This window comes from Dermochelys coriacea, chromosome 2 (genome assembly GCF_009764565.3).
Source record: "Dermochelys coriacea isolate rDerCor1 chromosome 2, rDerCor1.pri.v4, whole genome shotgun sequence".
Classification (NCBI taxonomy): domain Eukaryota; kingdom Metazoa; phylum Chordata; order Testudines; family Dermochelyidae; genus Dermochelys; species Dermochelys coriacea.
The window spans coordinates 214,019,065-214,039,619 of NC_050069.1; the positions used below are offsets into that span (position 1 = coordinate 214,019,065).

The 20,555-nt window shown below is 38.3% G+C and overlaps 1 protein-coding gene across 6 annotated transcripts in view; it reads left to right on the forward strand.

Annotated features, from left to right (window-relative positions):
• Positions 1 to 20,555, forward strand: part of SNX13 (sorting nexin 13) — a 169,641-nt gene that overhangs the window by 116,831 nt on the left and 32,255 nt on the right. For all 6 annotated transcript variants that reach the window (XR_006279380.1, XM_043509219.1, XM_038390132.2 and 3 more), the window contains 4 exons: positions 974 to 1,106; positions 5,459 to 5,496; positions 10,624 to 10,693; positions 17,741 to 17,880. Coding sequence is in view for 5 of the 6 variants with exons in the window: in XM_043509219.1 (XP_043365154.1) it covers positions 974 to 1,106; positions 5,459 to 5,496; positions 10,624 to 10,693; positions 17,741 to 17,880 (381 nt within the window). In the remaining variant the exon portion in view is untranslated. The remainder of the gene's footprint in view (positions 1 to 973; positions 1,107 to 5,458; positions 5,497 to 10,623; positions 10,694 to 17,740; positions 17,881 to 20,555) is intronic.

The window sequence follows — 20,555 nt, forward strand, 5'->3', positions numbered from 1 at the left end:
AACATACTGCTTAATATTTATTTTTGTGTTTAATTTAAATGATTTTAATAATTATAATACATTTAGGTCTTAATATAGGCTATCAAATTTAATTTTGAATAACTTTATTTGATTAAATAAGCCTGTAATTTAATTTAAATACAAAAAATTAATTTTTATTCCCTTTCCCCCTCCCCTGCCCTTCTACCAAATTTATTGGCAATAATCAAACTTTTCTTCAATTTTCATTAAAAAATGAGTCACTCCAAAGTATCTAAAATTCAAATTAGTCATCCTATGCTGTGTTACAATTCCAGTGCATAGACCTCATAACTGGTTCATGGTTTTAAAAGCAAGTGGAAAAAAAGATGTAAATATGATAGTAATTATTTGGCATTGTTATATTTAGAGTGATATTGATATCTGTGTGTTAAAGCTCCAGTTTAGGAAAGCATCCTTACTGAGGACCACATTTAAACATGTGCTTAAGTCCCTCTACTTTTTAATAATATCATCAAGGTAAGGATGGGTTGGTTAGATTTTTGTGCCTGAGCTATGAAATTTTTAGGCAATTTTTTTTTCAAGGATGTTGTTATTGCAATGAATAACTTCCAGAAATACTGTTAAAATATTAGATGTGAAAAAGTTAATTGCACTGCAGTTAACAAGGGAAAATATATATACAACAAAGGGGGTAACATTTTTTAACCTTTTTACTGGTAAACAAGATTTTGTCTGGTTGAGCAGATATTCTCTATACTTTCAAAGGGAAATATTAGAACCAGTAATATCAAACCTTGTTTTAAAAGTATATTATTAACTGTGCTTCATGTGAACCAAAACATTTGTATAATACAGTAACAAGATTTAAAGAAAACCCCCAAAGGGAGTGTGTGTGAGAGATGTTGCGTGCACATAAACAATTGTCATGTAGATTTTAATAAAAATATGTATTTAGAAACTTATGTTAATCTTGGTATTTTAATTCAATAAGGTGTATGAATTGATGCTGCGGGATGAAAGATTTTACCCTTCATTCAAACAAAATGTACTGTATGTGCGCATGTTAGCTGAACTGGATATGCTGAAGGACCCTAGTTTCAGAGGATCAGATGATGGGGAAGGAGGTGAGGTCATGAACTACTACTTTTCCTTTTTTAGCTTTGTATTTCCACTTAAATATTAATCAGTCAAGCAACCAGAATTTTCAGTCTGACTTTTCAAATAATAAATGTATATTGGTTTGCTGTATTGTCTTCCCACATTCCATTCTGCATGGTCACCATGTCCTTCGAGATTTTAGAACTAGTTAGATCTCATTCTCTTGGACCAGTTTTTTAATTGATAGAATGAAAGAGAAAAACAAGCATTCCTGCTATACATGGAGTTCTGAAAGAGTTGCACATTTTATTTAACTTTATTAACTGGTGTTAAAAAGTATTTAGATTAATTTTATTTAATTAAATTAAATGTATACAGTATGTCACAGATGGCAAACTTATAGATAAATTGTAATCCAGTTTTTGGTATGGATTTAATAGCTATCTTTATCAGTGATCCTTGTGGTGAACTGAAGCTTAAGATTTTTACGTTTAGATTCCTGATTTAGCTGATTTTATATAAAGGTGAGTGAAAGCTTGCCCACGAGAGGCACTGGATAAAATAAATATCTGGATTAGCTCAGATTTTTCTCCAGATACACTGCGTGGAGGGGAGTGATGAAGTTTGCCAAGTCGCTTCCAAATGTAATCAACCTCAGTTGTGATGTCATTATGTCCTGACATATTAAGCAATATAACTCATTTTAAGAAAGTCTGTATACTGTTGTGTACATGAGTATACACTCATTGTATGTGTACCACTTATTTGTGAGTATAAAATGTGTCATGAAAATGCATGCGATGTGGAATGTTCTGAAGGCTCTCTCAAAATTTAAAAATGATCACTGCTGTAGCCACTTCTAAACAGGAAGTGGTAGATTCCATTGAGGAATAAAGCTCTTAATTCAATAACTAGTTAAAAACTTTGTTTTTATAGCTTCAGGCCATTGTTCCTCATCTCTGTATCATCTGGCCTGGGAATGTCTCCCTATTTTATTTTATTTCATATTTTTATCTCAGACTATGATCCTGTTTCCTGAGTTGTCTTTTTCTAGATTATACAGATTTAGCCCTGTGTTTCTCTTATGACTTATACAAAATGATACAGGGTTCGAGGATAGATAAACTTACATCACATTTTATCCTTACCAATATAATGGAGGCTGTTTTTTTAAAAAAACAATCTAGATACTAAAATTTATATACATATACACAAAGTAGAGAAACAGCTAAAGATGAAAGATGTAATTGTTGTGTACTTTTCTGCCCTCTAGTGGTGTTCTATAGCAGTGTCTATAGAAGAATAAATTGGAGACCTGTTTGATGATGTCATTTATACTTCTGCCAAAATAGTTTTTCACTACAATATATTGTCCAATGTTTGTCCAGTTTTAAATAGCTCAGTTGATGGTGCTTTCCCTACTGTCTTTGAGAAGGTCATGTCAGTCAAACACAATCCAGGGTATTCTGTCAACTTTTCTTCTTTATCCCCAAACTATTTGACATACTCCTTTATATCTACCCATTATTGTGATTTAGAGTTTGCATGTTTATTATATCTGTTTATTTGACCCAGCTTCACAATCTAGTTCTTACAATTCATATTAGTGACTCTGTTCCATTAATAATTTTGTTTCCTCAGAATTCCGTTCAGTGTGGACATCTTTCTATTATTGAAATGCTCCATGAATGAATGTAGTGTTCAAGGTGTTGTCTCACCAGTGCCATATAAACAAGGAACTGTTATCTCCAAATTTGATAGTGAATGCAGTTTTGCTAGCATTTTATTCTCTTTATTTAGAAATTGGACAATACCATGTTTATATTTTTTCTATGGTTCCAGAATAAAATTCTTTATTTTAAAATCTTTGTTTATTTATAAACTATAATGATGAATAGATTTCAGAAATTTCCTTTACTGATGTTCTGATATTGTTTTGGCATTCATTGAATCACATTCCATGTTTGGTTTTTGCTGCTAACAGACGGTATTTCATAACGAAAGCCAATTCATGGCTTTCTCATGGTACAAACAAGGGACTTTTTTGGTCCTTATATGATGAGGCAAGAATAGCAAAGTAAAGAAGAGCTAACAAGTAGACAGTAATGTGGGACTTTCTTTGTGTGTATCCTAGCCCCAAACAAAATCCTGTGTTGGTGGGATGTACACTGAGAAACTTTAAGCAAACATAGATTTTACATGAAGTAAATAGCAGGTTAATGCAGCTTTCAAACACAGGCCATAACAGCCAAACATCACCCGGATCCAAGTGCATTTGGCTATTCATGTTCATGATAAAATCCCCTGCACTTCTAACATATAACCAACCACAAATGTGCATGTCAAAGGGTGGCTATAGAGAGGATGTGATGTGTGTGTGGGGAGGGGGATGGCAGGTAAGAGAGGAATGGGGGAATTTGGGCTTTATGTATGAAGTGGGGGAAGTGGTGCTTTGTGTTGGGTGACAGGTAAAGGATGAAAAGGGAAAGAGGAATTGCATTTTGAGGCTAGGTCTATGCTACAACTTACATTGGTATAACTTTGTTGCTCAACAGTGTGAAAAATCCACACCCAGGAGCAATCCAATTATACCGATCTAACCCCCACTATATCAATGGGAGAAGCTTCTGTCAACATAGCTACTGCCTCTTGTAGAGGTAGATTAACTACGCTCTCCTATTGGCACAGTGGCATCTTCACTGAAGTGTTACAGTGGTGCAGCTGTGCTGCTTACATGTAAGTGCAGACCTGTCCTGAGGAACTACTGGATATTTGAACGAAGTTTCTCTCTGCATCTCCATCCCAGACTCCCACTTCAAATCTTCCTTTTCCCCTTATAAGCCCCAGCTTTCCTCTCAGCCCCACCCTTGCCAGTACCTCTGTGTGCTGTTGTATGGTGTACCTGGGGAGCTGATGTGGGTTTGTGAGCGTATGGGAGAATACGGGTTGGGAGGAATGGGTCAGGAAAATTGGGGACTTAAAGGATAGCCTTATCCCTAAGCACTCAGCCCCCCAGACCTGTTTCCTTGTTCTGTGCTACCCTTGTAAGAATGATGGCCTAATGCATAGGGAACTGGACTGGAACATGGGAGGCCAAGGTTTGGTTCCTGGCTCAACCACAGACTTCCTTTTGAGATCTTGGGCAAGTCACTGAGGACTTGACTGCACAAACAGTTAGTGTGTGACAAGCTGTGGTGTAAATCTACCATAGCCTGCTGCCGTTTGCTCTACTGCCATTTCAAAACAGAACTTTTAGTGTGTGGTAGCGGGGTCCATGGACAATTAGCATGCAGCCGGCTAGTGCAGGGTACTTTTACACCACAACTTGTCATGCACTAACTATTTGTAGAGATCAAGCCTTTAGTCTGTCACCCTGTGGTACCCTGATCTTCAGTTTCCCATCTGCAAAATGAGAGGAATACCTTCTTATGTCACTATACTGTTGTGAGAATAATGTCCATTAATACTGGCAAGGCGCTCTGATACTACAGTAATAAGGATTGTATGAAAACCTAGATAGAGGCACCAGAGAAATAGTCAGTCAGTTTCTTTCCCTCTGCACCAAATTTTCAGTATTAAGAGAGCTACTCCTGGTGCTTTTGTCTAGTGCTTCTCTGAGCCGAGGCAACAGCAGTGAGCATTGCTTCTGTGCCCTCCTACCAATAGGTACCACAAAAGCGTCACATATCTCATGCTCCTCAGTATCTCTGCTGAGCAGAACTGGTAGTAGCCACCAGAATATTGGCTTTTCCTTGAAATCAGATTGTTATATCAAACAAGGGAATGATTCTTTCTGTGTTTAAATTTTAAAAGGGGCCTGGATTTGATGTATGTTAGGAAGATATATGGAATATTTGGAGATTCTGGTGACTGATTCTTCAACTGGAACTGACCAAAAAACATTTTTTATGCGAAGTATTAAACATTTGACCAAAGAAAAACAGCTCTGTTGTCCCAAGCAAAGTTAGTATGTTATATTTGGAGACTAAATTCAATAGTTAATGTAAAATATATAGGGATTTTAGTCAAACTTAAGGTCACTTTCATATCTGCACTTTTAACGCTTGAGCATCTATGATGCCTTCATAATTAGACAACTTACAGTGATACCCTGTAAAATCACAAATTGTTTTGTAGTGTATGAATACTCTGTTCTTTTCTAGCTGCAGGTACACATACATTTTCATTTAGATGTTGTGGTTGGAGCCTTTAGGAGCTTAGACACTTGGAATTGGGTGTGTGCCACAAGTTATTCATTTTTTAAAATGTTTTGTTATGTTTCAGCTGAGATGATTTTATTTCTATTGCTTGACTCTTAGATGCAGCAACTGTTTAGAAAGTATTTTCTCAATTGAAAATTGATTTTTTTTTCCTGCAGAATCTTTTAATGGGTCTCCTACAAGCAGCATAAATTTGGTAAGTGCCTTGGGCTTTTTCCAATGTTATAGAAGCCTTATAAAATAGCTTAAAGTATGTAGACATGAGGGTTTTGATTTTACTACAGTTGCTTTTCTGAAAACATAAGCGTACCTTCCTTTTGAACTGATTAAGCAAACCTAAAACTTGATTTATCCACAGAATACAGATTTACTTTTCAGCTCTTTCCCTGTGTTTTAAAACATGAACAATTTATTATTCTCTGTCTCATGGAAATGGGACATATTCATCTACAATTATGTTAATTTATGTAGAAACATTCATTCATTCCTAAATGATTTCTTTAATAGGTATTAGCTTAGGTGAAAATGAAATAGCTCTTAAATTGATGGAGTACCTTGAAACCATGCAAATCTAAAAGGAATAATTTTTTGAAAAATAATACACCTATGAAATTGTTAGGTTGCCAGAGATTATTAGCTTTCACGATATGGCTTGAACAAATTTAGTAGTTTGTAAATGAAATTCTAAATTCTGATTTACATGAGTTATACAAATAATTGTTCAAAATATATAAATATCAATCTTGCAGATTTCAATAGTTGAGTATTCCTTTTAGAATAAGTTTTGAAATAGTTAATCAGAACCAAAGAACCAGTTCAATTATTTGACTCCTCTGTAATTTTTAATAAATACTTGTAGCTATGAAGTTTGTATGTGTTCCCACATATGTGACGGTAATAGCCATATGATAAACTTGTTTATCATTCACTTTTGAGCACTTTACCTGCCCTTTTGCCACTAATTTTTTCCAACAGGACTTATTCTAACATTCCAAATCCCTAAGCACATTCCACAGCTTCAATCCACAGCCTTTAAAAAAAAAAAAAAAAAAAAAATCAGCCTGCCCAAGTATGCTTCCTCCTTTTCCTCTGTGTGTTCCCCCTAAATTACACCTGGCTGAGGCCCAAGCAAAATTCAGCTGCGCTCCTGTGATTGCTTTCTGTATGTAAGTGTGGTGACTTTGAAGCCCATCTCTCTGATCTCAAAGAGATGGGACCCTTGTACACTGGGGCTCAGCCCTTACTTCAAGTCTGGAAAGGCCTGAAATCTGAATTTGAAGGCATTACATTTTCATGCCTAACAAATGTTCTAGGTAGTTCTTTAGGGGATTCTTTGACTCTGAGTCTCTACAGTGTGATTCATCATAACCTAGTTACCAGGCTCTAAAGGCAGAGGGATACAAACACTAGTTCCCACAATTAACTTGAAAGCTAGTCAATTTTAAAAAGTGAATTGAGAGTAGTTTATTGTTCTACAGATATCTTGGAGTTCCCATGCCAATTTTTGTGGTTTTACAATCATATTTCCTTTTTCTTCTTATCTGTTATATAACACAAACAAAAACAGGAGAAACTGACTAATCAACTATTAAAAGGAAATGGGCTATACATAAAGTGCCATCAAATACATAAAATAAAAACTAGAGGAAAATACTTCAGCTGAAGTAATCTTACTGTAGCATGTACAGTGTAGATTACAAAATTTCACACAACTATGATTTCTATACTGATTCTTAAAAAATAAATAAATTAAATAAATACATCAAACATTTCCGCAATAGTTTTTCTGTATGGTGGTGGTGGTATTACTTTATTAATGTTGGCAAATCCTGAATACTTGATGAGGGGTAAGGAATGATAGATTTATTAGTCTTTATGCTTACCTGCATAACTTAATCATAGCTTCCCCAACCATAATTATTGGCCACCCCAAACTAAAGCAGGTATAAAACCTTGATAGCTACACAGTTATGTATTATCTGCATATATGTGCATTTGGTATTACGCTTTTAAAATATCATTTACTCTTTGATTACCACATTTCATAACCTTATTGTAAAAATGATTTGCTCATAGAGTGTAAAGGACTTGTTAGTGGTGGGATACACTATTATAAGAAAGGTCTGCATATGTGGAGGAACTTTTTACTTTGCTGGGTTTGTAACATTTAATGCTATTTCTGGTTTGCAATGCTTGTGCAGGTGTTTGAATACTAGTGGATTTTTTTTTTCTGGCTGAGCTCCATGTGTGGAATATATGCCTACTCAAATAATACAGCTCCCTTGTGTCACTTAGTTACATAAAACAGAACAATCTATGAATAGGAAAAATGTTACTTCTAAGGTCGCTGACTTGCAATATTTTGTAGCTCATGGCAATACATTAACTGTCCTGGTGACAAAATATTTTTTTGCATTGGATTAATTTGTGCTTCACTAATGTAATTTATATAAATTTTTTTTATGTAAAACTACTTCTAATTTTAAATGTCCTAATACCTCCAACAAAAAAATCCAAACAATCCCACCCAACACCCCCACACCTTCTTAAGTATTGTGGTAAGTAATCATAGAATAACCATAATATGTTCAGTTTACTTTCATTAATCAATGCACTTCCCAGCATGGCCAATCTAGTTAAGTGATTGCTACCATTTCCATTATAAAACTACGTTTTTAGCAGTTTATAACTTGATCATAAGAATGTATTTCAGACTTATTTGTAGGACAGTCTCAGCCTAAGAGCTAATTTTTGTAAATCTGTAGTTTTAGATTCTAGATGGTTAGAGCAAAGTATATTTTTGTACCTTATGTTTAAGATAATTTTAAAATACTATACTGATGTATCTTAACTTTTTGCAATTGATTTATATTGTAGATGAATCTTACCTGATATATTGAAATATATTCTAATGATTTGAGATGATGTACAGAACCATTGCAGTACATGCACAATAACTATTTTTCAAGTTCTTATACAAATATTATCAAAGTGGGTCTATAATATAGAATTTAGACTGGTGGTGGTGGCTTTTCACATCATATCTCTTCCAGAAGTGTATGCTTTTGTTATTATAAAAATTGCACAAATATTAGCTTAATGGAACTGAATCAGGTTTCAAAGCTAGGCATATACAATTGTGAACATAAACTAGATAGCTGTGCAAACGTATAGCTGTTCAGAAGTTTAACTGAATATTGGTTTGTATAGATGAATAATACGCACTTATACATGTACACCTAATGTGCACATTTATTAGTTAGGGATTTGAAAATCTGAACATAATGTCCAAGGATTGTGGAGGCAAGGATACCAATACATGTAAATACCTTTAACGTACTCTTTCTGTCTTTCCTATTTTTAAAAAATACAGTAACATTAAAACTTAAAATGTCTAGAGCTCCATTCTCTCTTTTTGTGAACACAAACGTCCCCACACTTTTTGCACTTGCAGATAATTTGCAGCCCCAAATCTAGTTCATTAGAAGTCTATACAAAAACATACATTAACTGGGTAATTACTAATATCAAATAGCTGTAAAATATATTCTTAAAGAAAAATCCTGAAAACATGATGAGATGGGGTTCCCTCTCCATTCATGGTGCCTCCTGCTGGTCGCTCTGACAGTTAGCTCCATCTTGTCCTGCGCCCTCCTCAGTAGTCTCTTCATCCATCGTCTTCTCTCTGTATGTGGCCTCTCTGACGCTCGGTGCTGCCGCTTCAGGTCCATGGCTTGGTCCTCCAGCCAGGTCACGATTTCCTTCCTCTTCTAAGGAAATCACAGTCTTCCCAGACCAACTGTCTGACTGGTGTCTCCAGTGCCATGAGCCACTACCCAGTGGCTGGTAAGGAAACCCAGGCCCACCTCTACATTGGGTTCTAGTCCAGGGACCTGATAAGATGCAGCCTAGACCTGAACTGCCTTTGACCTTGCTGCTTTTCCCTGGGCTTTTTTCTGCTTAACTGGTTCTCTCTTTCTCTGGGTTCACCAGCTTCTCCACTCCCTCCTCTCAGAGAATCTGTGCAGCCTGCTTTCCTGCAGACTCGTACACTCTTCCCCCTTTCCAGAGCATAACTGCCCTTCCCTAGCTGCCAGTCTCTACTCTCTTGCTAGCTACCTGGCTTTCTACGGGCCCTGCCTGTTCCTACCCAGATGAGCCCATTCCTCCTCAATTAGCTCCTGGCTTGCAGCCTAATTAGTAGCTTGGATCCATCTGGCCCCACCCAGCTCTTGCTGGGCCAGTGTGGGGTGCATACCCCAATACACATGAGCACTTTTGGGGGGCACCGATTGTGACCTGGGAGATGAGGACAATATACTCCTATATATGACATAAGGACAAAAATCTCTTGCTGAGGAATTTTTTGAAACTGTCTACTCTTAGTTCAATTAAAAGGATGCAGTTCTTTCATCCAGTTCATCAATTTTTGTGTAATATTTTTTACTTATTTTGATAGAAAAGAGAGTAATGCAATCATGTGAAGCAACAGTATATAACATGTATTAATTCTTGATACCAATATCTATTATGTCTGTAATATTATTTTGCATTTTCAAATGCTCTATAAAAAGAGCGTACATATAGATCAGATATAAGGCTAAGATTTAATAGGTATTTTTAGTGAAAGTCACAGACAGGTCATGGGCAATAAATAAAAATTTATGGCCCCATGACCTGTCCATGTTTGTACTGTATATGCATGACTAAATCTTGGATGTTCTGGGGGCTTCTGGGCACCCGCTGGTGCTGAGTTGGGTGCTCCTGGGTGCCCACTGGTGTTTGTGGGTGATGGCTCTGGAGTTTCTGCTGCTGCTGCTGCTGCTGGGGCGGGGTCAGAACAGCTAGCCCTGTCAGCAGTATGGCTGGTCCTAGAGTCAGGCGCTCTGGCAAGCTGCAGAAGTTACGGAGGTCCCAAAAAGTCACGGAATCCGTGGCTCGCAGCCTTAATCAGATGAAAACCTAAATCTGGGTGGTTTTTTTTTTTTTTTTTTTTTTTTTTTTTTTTGGCCAGGAATAAGGCTAGTAGATTAAGGTGTGACGAACGTGGAGGTGGCGGTCATCAATTCATTTATTTATTTATTTTTTAAATAGTGAAGATCTAATAGAAATTAGTAGAAGTGAAACTTCTAAAATGGGGGCTCAACATAAAAACAGAAATTATAGTTATCAGATACTGGAAATATTTATAATTCTATTTGTTTATAAAACTGTTTTATTCAAAACTCTGAATTAAGAGATTGAAAATTAAATGAATAGGTGAATAAGCAAAACTCTCTCTCCTATTAGAGGGATTATACTGTGATCTTTTTCTCCCCTCCAGTCCTTAGATGATCTTTCAAACGTCTCTTCTGAAGAGTCAGCACAACTACATGCATATATTTCAGATACTGGTAAGTGATTTTATTGTAGTGATGGCTGACTTGTCTTTTTTCCCTTGCCGTTTTTGAGCTTCCACCATTTAATATAAATTTTTTATTTTAATTAATTCTAGTGTTCTAATGTTAGTGAACTAATTATAGGTCCCCTTAAATCTTAATCCTTTCTCTTTCCTTTCTCTTTCTTAAACATTTGTTTTTGTTTACTGCTGATGAAATCATTGTAATCCAGAGCCGCCTCAAATTCATTTTGTAATTGTAGACAGTGCACCTAATGTACTAAAATAGGCGACTTAGTTGTGCAGCATATACATTTCAAAGTCTCTTTACCATTAGTAATTAGATGACCATCCATTAATTTTAATTCACTTGACTAATGCACAATACCTTACTATGCTCAATTTGAATTTATTTTAAAATTTAATTTATCCACTTCTAGCAGTTCTCTTTTTCAGTCAAACAAATCCTGTTCTCAAGTATTCTCTTCTGTACTATAACATCTTCAGCAACCTTGCTGTAAAGATTAAGTGAGCCAGACTTTCACAGGTATAGAAGGGGCTAAATCTTATGCTGCAGTAATTGTTAAGAATGGTTCTCATATCAGTTCTTCAAAAATTAATGAAACTTTAATTGCTGTTACAGTTAAAATTTAGGTGTTCAATAGGATTGCTCTTTGGCATTTGGTCAAATGCATCATATCTTCTGTTCATGTTATACTACAGTGGTAAGATTGTCATTGTTTCTTCATTTAATCTTATTACAATACTAATATTTGATTTTTGGCCTGGTATCAGGGTGCTATTGGGAAAACTGTTAGTATTTTATTCTTTCTTGGCCATGATTTCAGACAACAGTTCCCTCAGTGCATCTGACAATTTCACTATATGGATATTAAAACTATTGCAGTGTGATATCTTTAAAACCAGAGATGACAAGTGTGCATTTTTGTATGCCCTTTAGATTGGGTTATTGGGTTGGGAGGTTTTTCTGTGTGCCTATGTAGACTTTAGTGAAATTCTCCTTTTATTATACCAGAACACCAGCTCCACTATAATTAGAAAAATATCTTTTTCTTTTACATCTTGATTTCTATAAGAGCTCTAAAATTCTCACAATAACTCATATTGCCTTGAGATTTTGTTTGCCTCATGTGGAGACCTGGGATTGGTCAATGATCCAGTTTGGAGGCCATTTGAATGGGGAGTTCCTGAGGGACAGCCTCCTGAAAAAACAACTTAAAGTGGTCATGTTTTGGTGGTGATTTTTTGTGCACGGATAGAGATAAACTAAGTCTCCATAGCACCAGCATCCCAAACACGTGAGTTGCTCTAACATAGTGCATGCCACACTTAGCGGTTTTGGGAAAAACAAATTGCAACATTGTTGCCCAAAGAGTTTGGTTCTTGGACGTCAGCTATATAAGTGCTTGGTGGCACACCACAAAGTTTATGCTGGGCATGCAGAGAGAGCGAAGCTAATTAGCTTGTTAATGTCTGAGTTACAGGAACTGAATGGCTCAAAGGGGAAAATTCCAACCATCAAACCTGAAAAGCATCCAGACACTGAGAGTTCAAATCCAACCATTGGCAGAAATCTGAAATTATTAAAGTAGGCATCTGATTCTATCAAAGGTTTTGTTTTGAGGAAATGTAGTCAGAGTACAGCAGAATATTCAGAAGGTGCTGAAACTGTTTGTGGCCCTCCAGTGAACTGCTCTCTGTAATGAGTGTACACAGTAGCATAGGGCAAGAGACAGCAAGGAGAAACTTCTTAAATGGTAATAGCTTCTAGAGTGTCAACTACAGGCTTAATTAGGTGGAAAGGTGAACTGGAATTGAGGATGGGGTACATGGTGCAGGAGGAGATATAGAAGGAGACACACATCAGTCTTCTCTCAGTTGCTTAAAGTCTTTGTAACTGCCATGTAATAAAACTGTCAAGGTTTTGGGACATGAACTATGGATGAGTTTTCTCTCACTGTTCCTGTTAACAATTACACATTACAAAGCATAACCATTATCCCTTTTTCGCTCAAACAAAATGTACAGGATCGGGGAGGAGCATTGAGAAATCACATAGCAACAGTGTGGACTGGGACTATTACTAGCTTTGTCACTGGCCTGCTGGATGACCTAGGACAAGCCATTTCACCTCTCTGTGCCTTTGTTTCCCATCTGTAAAATGGGGATAATGATGTAAAATTCTTTGTGACATACTCATGAAAATCACTATATTAAATTACTCCTGAGGGAATTCTGTGTCATTGCAAATGCGCAGAATTCATGTCCTCTGCCGATTTTTTTGCTTCCTCGCAGAAAAATGATTTTCTGATGGGGAAGCAAAGGAAGCCGCAAAAGCAGTCATGTACCACTTCCCAACAGTGCAGGGGTGTGGTTTTGGGTTTCCAGAGCAGCCAGAGAAGAAGTAAATCACTGGGGGGAGGGGATGGGATGGGATGGGGCGCCCCGATCAGTGCGTCTTGCCCTATGCCCTAGGCTCAGGTGCTAGTCCCAGCTGGGCTGGGGACGATGGGACTTCCTCTTCTCCTGCAAAGAGTGGCCAGGGCTGAGTCAGACCCCCCCCGCCCTCCCCCCCCGAAACCTCTCCAGCTGCAGGAAGCTCTGTACCCCCCCCTCCACCGCCACTTCCGGTCCCCATCACTCCTCAGCCGTAGGAGGGTGTGGTCACTGGACAGAGCTGCTCCCCTATCCACCCAACCCCCATGCATGTGGACCTACCTCATACCCAGATCATCTTGCCAATCTGCACCCCCTGCACCCAGAAACTGCCCCCCTGCACTCGAATTCCCCCCCAACAAAACCCACCTGCACCTGGATCACCCTGACTTGACCCCCCACCCCACCCCACTGAGCCCCACCGTGCCAGCACCTGAACACTCTCCCACCCCCCACTGAGCCCTCCAAACCCAGATTACCCCTACTGAGACCCAACCACCTTCCCCTGGATCCCCTTTAGAGTCCCTTTGCCTCTGCACTCAGAATCTACCCCCTAACGAGGTTCATCCAGATCCCTGCTGGACTCTCCACCAAGCTGCACCCAGATAACCCTGCACAGAACTCTCTCACGCCACACCTGGATCTCCCCACACTAAGCCCCTTCACACTTAGATCCTGCTAGGCTGAGCCTGCCTCATTAGTGTGCTTGGCATGGAGGGACAGGGCCCTGGGATGTTTCTGGGGCCGTCCTGGTCCAACGCTGTCAGGGTCAGGTGCAGCCTCACTGCCAAGTCCATGTCCTGGCGGGGGAGGGGCAGCCGGTTTGCATAGTGATCTCCCATCTCGGTGCAGTTAGTGGCCTGTGCTCCCCACTGCCATTCTGGAGCCTCCACATTTATTTATTCACAAATAAAATTTGTAGAATTTTGCAGAACTTTAAAATATTGTGTGCCCAATTTTTATTTTTTTGGCACAGAATTCCCTCTGGAGTAGTGATAAAGCTAAGACTTTTTAATTATTATCTCTCCCCAGTAGCAAATCTGCTGCAAACTAAGTGAGAGCTACAACTACTTAAATGACCACTGACTCCTACCAACAAACATTTCTCTTTCTGTTTAAAAAGCTAGTAAATTTAATGGCAGAAAACATCGTTAACACAGAGTTAAGGTTGCTGGGTGATAGGTTGTGCTCTTTCAGAACATTCAGCAAAACTCAACCTTCTGAAGCCCAAGTACTCATAACTGCAACTGAGTTAATAGAAGCTCTGTCCTGAACATATGAATTTCTATAAAATATTAAATAAAGTTTCTCAAATAGGTTACCCAAAATTAGTTGATACTTCTGACAATACTGGCTTTAATGTCAGTGCCTCAGTTCCCTGTGTATAAAATGGGAATAATACCGCCTTATTCCACAGGGTTGTAGTGAAAATAAATTCACATTTATTAAGACATTCTGATGAAAGAATTTCCCATGAAGAAATTAATATTTCTGTATTCAGAGAGGAGTTTGGATAGCATGCAATAAATAATGTTATACATTGAGTGATGAGGATAAAAGAAAATATTGAATAGTTTCCCATTCAGTAAGTAAGTCCTTTCTGTTAGTTGAATGAGGCAGCAGTCCTGTGAAATAAATAGTATGTGATCATATAATTAGACTATTTCATAATACATATACATAAGGAGGCAAAATTAAAGTTGCAGAGGTAACCTTAATTCTGATATTTTGTTGCTTTTGAGTGCTTGACTTTTTGCAAACTGAACGTTTTACATGGTTTTTTTTATCTAATTTCCTAATTCTAAAATTGTAAAAAAGATTTAAAAAAAAAGTCATCATGTGGAAACATATTGTCCCTCATATGGGCCTTCAGCAATGTTGGAATCTTTAGATCCACCACATTGTTCTCTAACACTGGGGTAATGGAATAACTTGTAGCAGTAAAATGCTGTTTTATGTGTGCACCTGTTACTAAAGTGGGCTGGAGATGTACGATTTTCCAGTGGGTTTCACAGCTGTTTTCTAGATAGCAAAAAAAGTTGAGACTCAGGAATAGTACGTTCAAGTCCAGATTCTGCAGGGGAGTGTACTCTAGTGGTAGATCTTTTGTTCCTTTCTCTGTCCCCTCTTCTCCCAGCTTCTCCCTCTCTCCTTTTGCCCCTGTCCCCAGGGCAGTTCCTGTCCTGTCTCTGGCCACCTCCTACCCCTCATCCCTTCTTCCCCGCCCTTCACTGAGAGAACAGGAAAGACAATCTCCTTTCTCTTAGTTCCTGTGCCCAGTGCCACAATGGCACCTGGCAGCTGGGAGGAGCAATTGCAGGATAAGTCCTGCATAGCCCCTATGATCCCTGGATGGGGCATACTCACGTATTCTGTGGGAATTATACATGTGCAGTCCGCGAGGCCTGTCGGGGCTATGAGGAGATGGAGCACATGAAATCATATAATTTAGCTTCCAAGCTCTAACACGTTTCTATTGATCATGTATAAATCGTAATTTTTTTCAAAAGGCTTGTGACATAGCCAGATTTGGGTGAATCTTTTTGAGGATAACAAAAACTGCTTCCCTGATGAATGCTAACCACCGGCCAAATTTAAGGTCCCTGTTCCATGGCATGGCAATGCTAGGTCTTCTTGATGAATGGTTGTAAGATATTTTTTTAACATGGTCAAAATATTTTTTCACTAACTTTGTTCTCGGACGCAGCTGAGCTGTTTTAGCTGAAACTTAAAAAAAAGTTCCAAGCCAGATGATCTAAGTTTGGGAAAGTTATAAGTGACTGAAAACAGGGTCTTATAATGGAAAGTGTCAAACATCTTTATCTATAGGCATCACTATCTGCACCCTGCCTATAATTGCGTTTCATCTTGAGCTACTTGACTCCTATTAGCTCAAGATATGGCAGCTTTCAATTCTGATGGCAATAAGTTACAATACAATATTTTCATTTCAAAATGCTTTGAAAACTACTATGACTTAAAACCTTTTACACTGCCTTCTAGAAAGTCATTGGTTGTGACATTTAATTTTAAGACTGCTTCTTTCTCTGTGTTTTAACCTAGTGGTTGAAATCTGCTGGGGACACAAACTCATAGTTCCTAGTTATTATTCTGAGGCACAGAGGCAGGATGTTCTCAGTTAAAGATCTTTAAATCTGGAACTTCCTTGCTTAACACATTCACTCTCCCCAGGAGTCTTCAGAGCCCAAGTTTCTTGACCTATGTAAAGTTATCTATTTTTCCAAATTGGAAGTGGGGTTCCCAGCCTTATTACCTACTGAAAAATGCATGTTTCAATGTTTCTTGGACAATTATCGCCAGCATAGTCTCTTTAACTAAAAACCTTGCAAGCATATGTTTTTTCTGTGGGTTGTATATAATTGGAAATAAGCAGGACTAGTGTGATGAAAAGACGTATCATTTGGTATGATAAAGTATTTTTAAGTGCACAACTGAGTAAAGTTGTCAGTTAAGATGTGTTCTCAATTTTTTGAGTCATTTATTAAATGAAGCTGTGAGTTTTGTAGGATGAATGTGCCAAGGTTTTTGATGTTTTCTAGGGAGATAATATGTGGAACGCAAAGTTCTGTTGGTCTCCTAACATGACATTCTTTCTATTGTATGTTTAAGTATAAACTTGGCATTGTTTCTAGGTTTTCTTAACATTGTGGATTTTACCACTGATTGATAAGTCTTTACACTTTAAATCCATGTTAATCTTTTTACTTGGAAATTCTATAACTGTATCTCTGGCATTTTGGGCTCTCACGGTGGGCTCAAAATTATTGGACTCAATATAGGGGTAACAGGATGAAATTTAATGGCCTGTGATATACAGGAGGTCAAACTAGATGATCTAATGTTTCCGTCTGGTGTTAGACACTATAAATCTATGGGTAGAAAGGGAAAAGGGGGAAGGAAAGGTACAAAATAGATTATTGGAATTATAACCACCCTGAGAGAACCTACACTTCAAAAATATATTGGTATCTGTATCCTCGGTGTAAACAATTATAATAATCTGTAATAAAAGAAGAATAATGAAATAATTATACTATTAAATATTATTAAAAGTTTTAAAATGTTTTGCTTGGTAGTATTTTAGCTCTGTGTGTCCCCCAAAAGAAGAAATCTGCAGAGGCAGAAGAAAAACTTACGGCATGTTTAGAGAGAAGAAACTATCTGAACATGAGTGCTGAGTAGTACTCTTTCTAGATTTACAGTAGAGTCCTTCACCCATTCCCTGGGATCCGCTAGGCTAAAATGATATTTGTCAATCAAAAAGGTATTCAGCATTTAAAGATCTTGACCACCTTATATACTCCTTGAGGCGTATATATTTTTTATTTCATACATCAGTGAAACTTGTATAATTTTCTTCTAAGCTAAAGAATCATGCTTATACAATATGGGAGTCTCTGGAGGATGCCACCTACAGAGAGGGTTTATTCTTCTGCTTGCATCCATTTTTGTCTCCAGCTCTGTCATTTCAGATGTTTCCATTTCACGTCTCTTGTCCTTTCGTCTTCCTCCTTGTTGGTGTTCCCTCTTCATTTTTGTTTTAAATTACTAGTCTATGCTGACTATAACCCATATGCTGTGGCAGGAGTATGCAACGACCATGGCAAGACATATGCACTGTATGCGATCACTGTACATCGGAGAAATCCAACTAGTGAAGAGATATGGAAAACGTATCGTCGCTACAGTGACTTCCATGATTTCCACATGAGGATAACTGAACAGGTAATGGATCCTATAGAGACTGCTTAATCTTATGAGTATATCTTTGAAAGGCATGGTTGTGTCTTAGCAGCTATCGCATTGTTTAGAATTGGCTACTAAAAGCTGATATTAATATAACTTTGTCACTTGTGTGGCCTTAATTCGGGGTGGCCAAACATTTTGGCCCAAAGGATACATCTGGGAATAGAAATTGTATGACAGGCCATGAATGCCCATAAAATTGAGGTTGGGGTGCGGAAGTGGGGGAGGACTCTGGTTGGGGCTGCAGGCTCCAGGGTGGGGCCAGAAATGAGGAGTTCAGAGTGTGGGCAGGGGGTGTGTGTGTGAGGGTTCAGCTGGGGGTGCGAGCTCTGGGGTGGGGCTGGGGATGAGAGGTTTGGGGTTCAGGAGGGTGCTCCGGGCTGGGATTGAGGGGTTTGGAGGGCAGGAAGGGGCTGAGGGTTGGGGTCTGGGAGGGGCTCAGGGGTGCAGGCTCCGGACAGCGCTTATCTCAAGAGGCTCTGGAAGCAGCGGCCATGTTCCCCCTCTGCCCCATCCACAGGCGCCACCCCTGCAGCTCCCATTGGCTGCAGTTCCTGGCCAATGGGAGCTGCAGGGGTGGCTCTTGGGGTGGGAGCAGTGTGCAGAGCGGAGCCCCCTGACTGCCCCTACACTTAGGAGCTGAGACGGGGTTATGCCACTGCTTCTGGGAGCCACATGGAGCAGCCCCTGACCCTGCTCCCCAGCTGGAGTGGGGCAAGCCCCAAACCCCTTTGTGTATAGGAGCATCACTGTTGGGGGAATTCAGACAAAAAACATGGGGTGAATACAGAAAGGTGCATAGCTATTATGATTCAGTGACTGGGTTCCCCCAGCCATTCTTTCACATAGCACCAGTTTCACTAACAGCTCTATAAACCAATTAGTTGCACATTAAGGGCAAGATTCACAAGTGCACTTTGGCTGTTTGACCTGTGCACCAGAAGAGAGTAATCTGTCCATAAGTTAAAATAAAATAAAAAAATTAAGATTGTTAGTAGTTATGTTCAAATCATTAGAAATATTAATGAGTAGCGTTCTGTTTCTTTGTTTAATGTTCATGTATGAAACTTGCAATAATTTTTAAAAAGGAAATATCAAGACAAAAAACTATTATTAAAATGGAGTTAAAGTTAAGAGTATTAGTCACTTAAGGGCAAAAAAACATTACAGGGTTGCTGTATTTAACTGAAACCCAAGTGTTGCAAACCCAGGAAATTCAGAATTAATGTTTCATTTAAGAGATTCATACATGCTACGGTGTGGGAATTACAAATCAGGCAGCCTTAATTCTATCCTGTAGTCTCCCAGTAGACTAAAACACAGCCAGCTAATGTGGCTAGCCTGCATCTTAATGAAACTTTTCAATAATATTACATTAACCCAACTGAACTTATATGATTGAAAATTTCCCCCTTTTATGCTTGTCATGATAGTGCTTTAAAGATCATTAGAATAAGTAATATCAAGTGTATCACCATGAGTGGTCTAAAACAATATTGTTTATACCTGGGGGGGTAAAATCAGTCTAGTATGGACAGAGATATTTGCTTTGGTTTTGGTAAAGTGTATATGCTGCGTTAGGATTTACACAGTTAGGTCAGTTTAGGATTATTTTATTATTTGGACTGTAGGGCCTAGGAGCCCTAGTCATAGACCAGGACCCAATGTACCAGATGCTGTACAAACAAAGAACACAAATGAAGGATTTTATTTTTGCATATTAAATCCACAGTCCAGCTTGCTTTCAACCCTCTTCTTACCATATTATAAAATCGTAGAATTTTAGGGCTGGAAAGGACCTCAAGCAGTCCCCTAGTCTAGCCCCCTAAGCTAAGACAGGACCAAGAAACCTATACTGTCTCTGATAGGTGGTGTCTGCCCAACCTGTTCTTAAAACTTCCAGTCATGGGGATTCCACAGCCTCCCTTGGAAGCCTCTTCCAGAGCTTAACTACCCTTATCATTAGAAAGATTTTCCTAATATATAACCAAAATCTCTCTTGCTGCAGATTAATTCCATTAATTCTTGTCCTACTTTCAGTAGACATGGAAAGCAATTGATCACAGTCCTCAATATATGCTGTTCTCCTTTTTAATGTACGTGACCAAGATTTATCACCGAATTTGGTCCACTGGTTAGATCATTAGCTTTCCCGGCCTGGGCTGGGTACTGATGGGGAGCGCAACATGAACGTTGATCCATGCCCACCCAATATGTTGGTAGCATATTGCAAAACTTATTCTATAGCATGAACACCATTTCCCTAGCTTGTCAGGCAAAACAAGTGTTCATCAAGTAGGACTATTGAAAACTGTTGAAAATTATATTAGATAATGAATTTCAATTATTTGAATTGATGTGCTCTTGTGTAATATATAACTGCATTTTCTCATGATTAATGTGAAGAAAGATTTGCACTGAGCCTTATACTTGCACATTTTTAAAAATAAAATAAGTTTTTATGTATTAGTGATTGAAGTCTTTGTATTTGGTCAAGTAAAGAGATGCTTTTTATAGGTGTGTTTAAAATTAACCACCAAAAGAATAATGAAAAACATTTATCTTCAGAAAGATTTGGTTGACCTGTTTTAATTTTTCTATGGAAAGTTAAGTAATGTTCACAGTGGAAGCGTAGTCGGTGTGGAACAATTCTT